Source organism: Haliotis asinina, chromosome 3 (genome assembly GCF_037392515.1).
Source record: "Haliotis asinina isolate JCU_RB_2024 chromosome 3, JCU_Hal_asi_v2, whole genome shotgun sequence".
Classification (NCBI taxonomy): domain Eukaryota; kingdom Metazoa; phylum Mollusca; class Gastropoda; order Lepetellida; family Haliotidae; genus Haliotis; species Haliotis asinina.
This window is the reverse complement of record NC_090282.1, coordinates 57,471,613-57,483,446: the sequence shown is the minus strand read 5'-3', so window position 1 is coordinate 57,483,446 and position 11,834 is coordinate 57,471,613. Positions and strand designations below refer to the sequence as shown.

Below are 11,834 nucleotides of genomic sequence, written 5' to 3'. Positions count from 1 at the left end.
TTCCGGTCAAAGGAGACGGCGTCTCTTTTCTCAGCTCCTTGAGTAGTGTTACCCTTAAGGAGTGGACGTAGGGTGCAGGATAAGGTGTTTCGGCCCTGTATGAAGATGGGACAATTCATGTGAGGAATAATCAATCTCGCCTACAGGGTGTAAATACCTTTTCTGGATACCTGTGGAGGACTAAGGTTATCTTGAGTGGAATGTGTTCATTAAGTGAGACACTTGTGATTTAACCTCTTTATAATGTTTAACGCATTGCGAGTTCATGTGTGAATCCTACAATGCCAGTATTGCTATTGGAAATCAATCGGCGCTGAAAAAAATTGATCTTCTATGGATACTCCTCTACAGCTGTGATTGTGCTTTTTCATCATGAGGTTGATCAAACGGGATTACGTTCGTGAATAGGATATACTTTTTATTAATTAATTATAAATTCAAAGTCACCGGAGCTTGCGTTTGAAGCACTAGCTTATTGGGGTAGAAAATCGAAAAAAAGGCACCGAAGGAGTTGTGTCATTTCTTCGATTCTTTTTACTCAAGAGTGGCTTCAGGTTTTCAAATCTAAAACCCTCTAAGTGTATTTCTGTCTCATTATTCCCTGGTAAAGCAGCGTAAGAGACAGTTGCAATCAAAGAATCAGCCTTGGAGAAAATCAGAATTCCTATATTGACCTGTTTGGAGTTTTTAATACCATTGGAACAGTATTTCATTGTTTGTAGCTGTGTTTTATTCCATTCGATCATCTGAAGATCAGACTTTTGTCTTTGGTAATTGATGAAAAATCTGGCTGAATTCGATTGAGTTCTTACTCTGTTTATTGAATTTGGAACAATCGCCAAGGATAGAGCCGTCTAGTGTTTTGGATACATCTAACAAGACCCCAGAAGAAATTGATCGCTCGGAATCATTGGTGTGTGCTCCCTTTAAATTGATAAAAGTTCGATAGGAGATGTGCACTAAGAGAAGCCCATGCTAAACCATTGGATTACAGATGCTGTGGAATTACGCTATGCGTGACTCCGCATTTTCCCGGTGAGAAACATAACAGAATGATATTCCTCTATTTGCAAAGGCAGAACAAAAAGACGACGCTAGATAAAGAGACTGTGCTAAATGGATGCTTGAAAACAAACGGGAAGCACGGCTCTGTTGGATAAACTGTGCCCGTATCTAAAGGAATTCACTGGTATTGTTATATCAAGAGGCGTCTTTGCAAGGAAATAGTTCATTTACAGGCGCAAACGTCCAGAACGGAATGCTATTTTACACACATCCCCCCGTGGAAGCTTTTCATGGAAAGCATGGATGCCTTTGTATGTTGTGAGTAGATCAATAATCTACAATCGAGACGGGTTTGTCACTGCAGTGGTATACATGCGCAAGTTCTTTGAATCCTGGTCGCAGGATATTACGAACCAATAGAACGGGTGAATTTGTCGATCGACATTTTCTGTTGAAGTACAGGGTCCTATAAATTTGTGAGCTAGGGCAGGAGTCAATGAGTTACCGACACGATCAAAATCTTTGCTCTCAGTTTACCAGCTCAGTGGTGATTTATCGTATTAGAAGACTACTTGTCGGCTATTGTGGTTGTTTTGAGTTTAATTAAAGGTTCTTTCTTGGGTTTTGTAATTACTGAAAACATTTGGAATCTCGAGGCAGAATTGCAGACTGACAGTAAGGCCATATATGTGATGACTCAATGCAATCATATTTGATATTAAGGTGAAGGAAAATTTCAATTAGACATAAATTGTCTTCACTGGGAAGGCATGTCAGCTTGAAATAAGAGCCACAGATAAATGTATTTCCTATAGCTACTGTGTCGTGTTTCTGCATACTGAATGTGATCGGAATCCTGATCCTTAACAAGAGGTATTCTGTGATTATTTCTGTCCCATTTACGGTACAACAAATATGAACATAAAATGCTAGATGCAGTGCTCGGTATTCTACATTTCGAAAACCAATTCGGTTATTTATAGTTTTCCTGCAATAAAAACACTATCGGCTAAGGACGTTGATATACTGCAGAATACCACACATCAATTGACAACAGTTCCCTAAATTACATAAGCCGATTGTTGCCAAGTTTACAGGAGAGTGTATTGTGGGACGTTTGTCGTTTACGACTGGATCTCGTGGCGTGTGTGATATTTGTTTGCAGTTTTGCTTTCCCCCTTTTCGTATTTGGTATAAAAAGCAGGTCTTGTTTAAGGAAATGGATTTGGCATGAAGATAGATTTTCACGCTTTCCTAATAGGATTCCCCTCCTAAGGGACATTTGCGAAAGGATGTGTGAGAATACTCTACATGTTCTGTCTCAATAAAAGAAGGATATATAGTACCAACACATACACTTAAAAAGTGGTATAAGCATTCAGGAGGCCGGCTTTATAGACACCGGTGGAGTTTGTATCGTCATTGGTAGTTTTGTGTCACTCTGCAAGTATCTGAATGCGTCGAGAAGGTGTTTGGAACCCAAGAACAAGATATGTGACAGCCATGATGTATGAGAACTCTTAGATGACCACTTGACCAGTCGGGAAAGCCATTGCGAGTACAAGCTATTCCACATATGCCTCATCAGCAGTGGTCAATTGTATGTAAATGGATGTACATTGTTCCTTCTATCGTGTGCTACATTACCGGTACGGGATAATTACGTACAACTTAATGGTAGAGGCGAGGGAGAGGACAGCTTCATTGTAAGCAAATGTGAAGCAAGTGTGAAGCAGCAGGAATGAATAATCACCCACGGTATCGATAATTTAAAATGGACATCCGTTAAGCAAGAATAATCCATTATCGGAAATCTTCAAACTGGTAATTTAAATCGTACCTAAGAGATTTTAAAGCCAGCGGTCTACTTACTTTGTGCTAGCCTACCCCTGTATACTTGTACAGATGTCAAAGGAGCTGATCTTCATTACGTGTGTCTGTGGCCGTACCAACCCCCCAGTGATCTTTGAGTTTGTGTGTTACACCGTTCTGCCATTATCATCACGGATCATTGTACCGCGGGGGACGACTAGGCAGTGAATCAACACTCCTCACCCTTGCCTTGCAACTAATTACGCTACTGTCTATGCTTTCAGGAAATCGAGGAAAATGTAATGAAGGCTTGCCAGTGATGTGTTTTAAACAGCCAAGCTGATTTTCTGGATGATTTCTTTTCTGTTTATAAAAGTGCCGTCTTTGGATTACAATGTTAGATTCTGTTTCTCAAGCGTCCGCCACCCTCTTCATGACCGTATGTCTGTGGGCAGGTGAGTTGTTTTCATTGTCCTCATCCACGACTACATTTGGAATAGATCCAAATTGATCGGTGTTTCACTGGAAAATGTATTTATTGTTTATTTCCATCAGTTATTGTAGTTAGTGTTTTCGCGATGATCACCTAATAATCTCTTTCATATCGTTTTTTTCTGATACTATTAGGGCGATAGGCCTTAACGCACCATTACGTAGCCATATTTAATATTTTTGATGAAGGTTTGCTGATAAGAGGCACATTCTATTGTAATTATTATTAGCGTGTTGTGGGCGGTACTTTGTGACGTATGTGTGCCGTTAGCAAAATTAGGCCTTGTGAATTGAGTAACAATACGATGTTTTGGTTTGCGTCAAGAAAGGTGCATGTAGCATGTCAACTACAAGTGTACTTCGTTAACATGGAACAAACATTGATTTTCAAACTTTTCACACCATTTTGTCGTGTTTATCACAGTAGGATGTGATGGACCTGAGTATGGTTTGAACTGATGCAACGCTATATAGATGATATTTTGGTGTGTGATATCGTGTAAAGTTTTATCTGATAATGAACATTGATCCTATCGAACAGGAATATTAATTTGTCTACTATCCTCCATGGGTCGCGCCATGTTAACGATTGGGAATGTCTGTGATACTCGTCGTAACGTTGGGAATAGGTCTCTCGTTGGTTACTATGGTAGGCAAAGCTTATAAAATACAAATGAGTTATAACAATGTCATGAAACCTTTGATGGAACTAATAGAGAGTGAAGGATTGAAGCATGATGAATCAGGTTGTTTCCGTTTTACAAAGCATTCGTGATATTTGAAAACACTTATAGCAGGGTAAGCACAACGCTGCTAAAGATAACACAGACCTTGGACCGGGAATTCCATAAAACTCCCCTGTTTGGCTATCTCAAGATTCTGCCATGCATCCTTTAGAATATCAATAAAACACGGACGCGGATCAAACACGTGTCTTTTTCTCCTTTGATTTGAAGTGAAGTACTTGGCCAAGTGCCCAAAGTGTGGTCATTATATTTTATTGTTATGGGCGTTCAAATGTAAATGGTTTGAATTAGGGGAAGTATCTGGTGATTAAGAAACCACCTACTACCTTCAGACGAGGCGCAGCCTGGAGTACGTTGATGAACTAATTGATATTCGTAACGGTACCTTTGAGGAGTGTCCCTAAAGCAGCATAATACCCCCCTGAAGCAGTTCTTTAAACTCTATGCGAGTTGTGTCTCACGACTGATCAGATTTACTATTGATCCTCTCGCATGTGTAATGAACTGCACTGCCCTGTGTCTACGTACAATGATGGTACACGGTCTGACACTTTTCACGGAATTCAGTTAATCGTGCTTTCTGGTTTACAAGAAAAAGAATTTAAATTCTGCTGGAAATTCAGCATCAACGAAGAACTAATTTCAGTATCAGCCCAGAACTACATATCATTTTCTGTAGATATGCCAAAAAAGGCAGTTTGTCTCTCCTTATAGGAGTATCGAATACACGTGAAATGAACACCAGAATGAGGTTTCCAATACTGGGTTGTCAAATCCTGTGAGAAGTAGAAACGTGTTGACAGTTATTTGGCGCTGAGGACAATCCATTACGGCTGGCTGTATGAAGGTCAAATCAGGGGTCATATTAGACTGCTGATGAGAAAATAATGGAATTCAAAATAAGACAGAAATACGAGACAGTGTGATTAAGCAATAAGTGCCACAGGGAAGGGTATCTCGAGCCGTGGTTATGCTCAACTTGAACTGGTACATAAACTGAATCTTCTCCCAAGACAAAACATAGACAAAAACAGTATTTTCTGTACACTTTTTGTACTGTACAGTGCCATTTGAAAAGGAAGACTTGTTTACATCTAATTTAAATGGCATATAGAGTTGTTATATGTAACAATAAAATCAACGTTACCATTCTACATTGTATTGCAACATTTATTAACTGCATACTTGTTCATAACACAGTGCAATATATCTATACAATATGACGATATAGTTATGCAGATTTGTGCCCCCAACGTGTGCAAGGATCCGCTGCTCGTTAGTTGTCTTAGACTAGTGATTGTTATTCTCTTTCCTGTGTCAGGATAGTACCAGGACTCATGGGTATGACGTACGTTTCGAGTCATAGGGAATAAAAGCCACTCTGTCTTGACAACGTGTTAACGTTATGAAGTATACCATCTGTATTCTTTTATACAACGTAGAGTCATGTATTGTTAAGGAAATTTTGTTTGTTTTATATGCTGTGATCTAGCAATTGTTTACAACGAATCATACTATGAAATCTTTTTTCGTTAGTGTGCAGAAATTGTGCATCCTCCTTCATAATGCCATTGTCACAAACTTTTAAAAACTCAAACCGGTACCAGTACCGATGTACCAATTGCCTGTACAGGTAATCGAAAATCCTTAATGGATTATCGTCACATGATGATGTTTCATATCCAGGTAATGTAATTGTCCCATTGTTTTCTCGTCGCCTGTCCATTGTTTCCTGTTACTATATACATGTTGACATGTATAGGGTCAGTGAGTCCGGTATAGTGACTGGCTGTGTAAGAACGGGCCAGAGCTCCAGCACGAGCAGGATGTGCGGATATCATAGTAAATGGCCAAAGACTAAGATGGAGCTCCGCTTACGTCATTTATATCTCAGCCGGAAACTCTCCTCGTATTTTCATCGCATTTGTTAATGATGGTGCATTAAACCCTCAATCGAACCGTGAATGGATGTCGTTCTTGTTTACATGGACTCAAAGCTCTAAGTCGCTATTTTGACTTAAGCTTCGTCTTCTTCCTGAGCTAGTTCACCTTCAATATACGCTTTGAGAAATGCATTGCGTGCGGGCAAGAAAAAACACTATAAGATGTTCGTAAGAAACGACCTTTTGGATAAGGCCAGTCACTGGTTGATGGAATATATTCATGCACCGAATGTTGCTCACAATATCGATCACTGAATTGTTTTGTACAGAATGTATTCTTCACATGTGTCGTTTTAAGGCTGGGGTATTGCTTGTGCGTGGTAAAGCAATATGCAAAGACACGCCTAACTTGGCTTTCCTCCCCCATTCATCGACCATTAGAGCATTAACTTAAACCCAGTTCAACACTGTTGGATACCTCATTTTCACTGGATGACAGGGCCTTACTATGTGTTCAGTAATAGTGAATTAATGTAGTACTCAGTGTGAGTAAACAATTAAAAATGTTTTCTCTTTCGTTTCTTGGAGCCCCCAATCACTCGGTCAACTTGTTATTGAAATGGATAGCTGAACGTTGAAAATGACTTACTATGGTCTACCAAGAAAGTAGGACTGGTTGTCGGTACTAGTCTGTATCTTACATTCCTTTCGATTTATGTCCCTAAAAGTAATACAAAGGAACCTTCAAGAACTATCTCATCTTTGCTGCTGTTCTTTGTGAGCAAATGAGTATATAAACTAATCCTCGCAGACGCCTTCAGTCATTGGGATAATGAAGCTTGCAACACTACCACTATCAGTGGGTAAATTCTAGACAATGAGATGGGAGTTCTGGATGAACGCGTCACGTCAGGCTGATTTGGTATCTGTGTAAAAGAATAATCCACATGATAGGATCCAACGGTAATCAAGTTGGAATTAATTGTAAGTAATATGTGATAAATATCAGCTGGCTGTCACTGTTCTCCACGTAGTCTAGACACAATGTACATTCAGCGCCAGATGTGCAATAGATCGAAATTAATCTATGTCTATTTCAGTTGTACGTTACTATATTTCAATGTGCAGTGCCTCTTGTATTGTGCTCAATCCCGTATCTGGTATTCTCTTGCTAATCGAGGTCAAATAGCTGATGTGTGAAGATGCATGTAACACTTATGAAATCACATCTATCATATGAAACTATTCATAGAAATACATCACATTGCCTATGGACAGTATCATTAAATATATAAGGTATTAGCATTGGCAATTAACCACAATATGTTGAACATCACAGGATCTCCGATACACCGCTGAGTTGAAATATCTCTTTCCCATCAAGGTATCCGACCCATTTGCGAAAGATGATTAGAAACTAGCATTGTATGCTTGGCGTATACATTTTGGATTCGATGCTTCGATTTCTTAGAAGATGCTCTCTCTTAGTTTTTGAGAAGGTTGTACAGCGGTGAGTACTATTAGTTCAAAACAGAGTCATTTGAAGTTTGCTTACAAACGACTAAACTATTTTATGTCTGGTTAATTTGTGTGTGGATTGAAGTTGTATTACTCCTTATGTCATGTGAAAACTGACATATTGGTGGTACAATATCCATGGTGATTAGAAATAACTGATGTAAGTAGACACCCACAATGGATTCCAATTACATTATAGGCACGTGTTTGTTAATTCCTCTGAATACGTGATGATTCATTTTCTCGCAATATCCATTCAAATATAACATCAAAACAAAAGAGGAAATGGTGAAAGACCCTTGAATCTTTGTTCTACCTTGCACTGAGAAGGGTGATCCTTGTTAAAACATTGGATGAAGCCATACAAAAGCAATACAAAGTCAAACAAAGTTATAAACACGCACGTTAACTGCAGCATAGCAAGGATGATTTCATGCCAGTATCTCAACATTCTAAATTAGAAACAATAAAAAATAGTGCCTCTATCATCTTACGAGATAACGTTTGTATCCTCCACATTTTATGCATATGCTGAAACCAGAATGTTTTCCACACTTCGTATCCATCTAATAATGCCTTGCTTGTATCGCCACGAAATACGTATTTAATTGTCACAGCAGAGGCCATATAATAAATATTATATGTTCTCTGGTCACAGTAGCATTAATAGTTCCACGACTGTACATTCAGCTCATGAGTGGCCATATTCAGAAACATTTTGCATTCTGGCAACTGTGAGGAACTTATACATATTGTGCAGATTTAGTTAAAATGATCGTGTCCATTACTTTCGAGGAGTTCATAACAATCTGAATTTGTGGAAAAGGTTCACCCTGAGCTCCTGCTGAGCTGTTGATTCCAGTTTGAAGAAGAAGTTTAAATTTCAGATATAACTCGCCAAATTGAATCTAGAAGAAAAACCAGCAGACGCCATGTCACCACATACATACTTTTGAAATGAATACACTGAAATGAACAGTGATGGATTGTCAAAGCCGCAGAGATACAGTTGTTTTGAAAGAAAGGTAGAACACTGGCATCCTGGCATATGTAGAACATTGATAAATATTCGATGAGGCCATTTGTTTTTCAGACATTCTATGGACATTCTAAATGAGTGAATGCGACAAGCAATTGTGCTTCATGCATCGGGTCGGTATAGTTCAGATCACAATCAGACAAAAACCTACCCCAACATCCGTTTGATGACTGCAATTTGTGAACTAAGCGTAAATTGCACGTATTATCTCCCTTGATAATCCCAAATCAGATCTGTAAGAAACTCTGCTGGACATCGTGTCACCATCAGCACAGCTGGGAATTTGACATTTAATACTTTGGGATATTTCTTTTTTTTCAAAATAGAAAACCATGTCGCGTGGATAATTGTCCAGCCAGTGTAGAACAACCGCATACACATCGCAATGAGATTTATGATGACTACGACTGGTTATGGACTTATGTGTGAGAGAAGGTTAAATTCAGGAATAATGTCAGTAATAATGCAATTACAATTATCTAATGCCTTTAAGGAAACAGTATTTAATCATTGTTTAAATTTATTGGAAACCGTATCATAGGTTGGTATATTGCCCAAATATATTTGAATGTAAATTCCAATTTCGCTTTTAGTATCTCTTTGAACCATCACGGATGAAGATTTTGTTCATATTTGTGAAGCATTATCTCACATGAGTTGCAATATAGCTTATTATAGCCGCAGAGAACCCTCGACGACATGTTTTATGCATACATGTCTGAATTACTGCTTAGATAGGCTTATTAAAAACTAGGAAACTGACCCAGGAGGTCAACTTTTGGTATAAGCATTTATATGATGTGGTCTCAAATGGTCCAGCAGTCAGTTTCCTCCGACGGTTTTACCCACCTGAACAAGAACTAATAGAGACCAGTAAACACGCTCCGTACATGTCATGTAAAGAATCAGATTAACCAAAGCATGGCCGCAAGTTCCCAACAGTTCATCTTACCTTTCGTGTAGAGGGAGCAATATTGCACCTTCAAGAGGCATTAGGTACAAGGAAGCTATTACCTTTTTGAGTGGGAATATCTTCTGGTAGTGCAGAACATGTTTACCCTTTTAGCGAGCACCTGGTGTCATGCCTGACTTTCACTAAAATATCCATACACCTTTCACTACCATTCAGTTTTCAACGCCAATGAAATTGGTTTCAACTTGTACTCAGGAACGAGTATTATTCTCAAACAGTTGTGTTATGTATTTGATATGTACCTTCGAGAAGACTTAAAGAGGGTCATACAATTCGTGCCAAAGTTTGCTGTATGCACGGACTTAGTGAAGTTTTTTGAAAACTGTTTGTTAGTCAGGGACAGATTGAAGTTCGTTTCACGGGTGTTTTCAAATCTGACACATCAGTGACAAGAATTATGCCCTTTGCAATTGCCTATTTGGCATTGTACCATATATTCTCGTGTTGAAGTCAATCATAGACATTCTTTTGTATGTGTTTGTCACAGGGACAGGATATGATAACGATTTCGCCATCACCTGGTTTGTGTGAGTTTAGTTTTACGTCGCTTTCAGCAATATTCCGGCAATATGACGACGGGGGACACCAGAAATGGGCTCCATACATTGTACCAATGTGGGGAATCGAACCCGAGTCTTCGATGTGACGAGTGGACGCTATAGCCACTGGACTGACATCCCTCCCTAGTCTGTTTTACGACATTCTGCAAATACTCGTCCACATAACCAGTGGTTAACAGAATTATCAACTAGTCACTGTACAATAGCATATAGCTTGACAGGAATTATTTAGCACATAGCAGATAGAGGGGTCATACAGCGTTTGTTACATGTTATATAACTTGACACTCACGATAACGTTAGAAACGCACTGAAGTTCATCTCTGCATTCCGAAAAATAATACTTTGAAAAAAAAACAGTAAAGAGATTATGTCATATTTCAAATCAGCCGATGCATGTATTATTTACAAACCACCTCCTGCCTCAAACTGAAATAAATTGATTCGATTAATCTACTTCGATACTTAACTTTTATGGCAGACCGTTCAAAGATTTAATTAAGTTAAGAATTTAAGACTTAATCTCCATTGTTGTCATAAGACTAACAGGGCGCCAGTTTGTTTGAATGCCATTATAGACTAAGTTTTTCAACAACGTAGGTTGATGCTCTTGATGTCAGTCCCGGGATCGTATGGTCTCGATTGGATTATTTACAGACCGACGCCCTAAAGCTGTAAAATGTATACGACTACTACTACTACTACTACTACTACTACTACTACTACTACTACTACTACAGCAGCTTATGATCCGCAACAAATATACAGACATGCTAAACTAATGCACAAATAATGGTGATGTAAGTGCAACATATAAGTACCGTACATTTCATTGTAATCAGTACTGCAATACAGCACCATGACCAAAACAACAACAGTCGTGATATGCCCAATATAGTATTCAAAATGAAATGGCATACGAATTTCCGAGAAGTTAACTAGTACGAAACTCCGCTTTATGTACAAATGCATACATTCCAGATATTTACTCCAGTGCAAAGTTACTATACCACGAACATGCAGTGAAAACGTCCAAGGACTCTCCTCGGGCTAAAAAAGTGAAATGTTTCTAGGGCATCGGCGCATCACGTATATTTGTGACAATTTTTTATTGCCATTTTTAAAAAAAGAACATTTTGGTTTGACCACGTCTCCATCCTCCATTTGTCCACTATAAGAAAAAGTGTCTGTAAGGACGAGAGTGACTGAATCTACGACTCATTAACACGTGCAAAACGTCCCAAGCTGTCCCTCCCTCGTCACATTTTTATCTATGTCCCGAAGAAACATTTACTTTTTTATGCAGCCTTACATTTCAGACAGACGCATCATGGCACCAGTGTGCGTCTACGTGCGTCTTCGCCTATAATTACGTGTGAGTCTGGAAGTGTATGTTTCTGATAATCAAGAATATATCTGATATTACTTGGTGAATTTGAACACAAGGAATGAAGGTGGACCCCTTTTAATCTTGTGTTCATTCTCGTTATCGTGGTCCGTTTTATCTTCGAAACAGCCATTTCAGATTTGTGTGTATTTTATATATGTTTTATAAACTGGTAGATGAAAATCTGCAAGCTGGACTTTCGAAATGTCAAAGTGATATGCCTTAGAGTATCTTTAGATTGCCTCGATTAGTGCCAGTGCAGACTGATATTTACATTTCGTGTTTTGGGTCCCAGTGTCCCGGACCCCTCAAATCATTTGATGTATATCAATCCCAAATGGCCCATAGTTTCTGTTGCCGATCATTTCAATCACTGATGTGCTGCAGATTTGGATTTTATAGGTGCATTTATGTCTCCT

At 38.8% G+C, this 11,834-nt stretch overlaps 1 protein-coding gene across 1 annotated transcript in view; it reads left to right on the top strand.

The window, feature by feature from the left end:
• Nucleotides 1–753: 753 nt before the first annotated feature.
• The window catches only part of LOC137276922 (neural cell adhesion molecule L1-like), a 75,764-nt gene continuing 64,683 nt past the window's right edge, over nt 754–11,834 (top strand). The window contains exon 1 of the mRNA XM_067808569.1: nt 754–3,272. Coding sequence (XP_067664670.1) covers nt 3,212–3,272 — 61 coding nt within the window. The 5' untranslated portion in view covers nt 754–3,211. The remainder of the gene's footprint in view (nt 3,273–11,834) is intronic.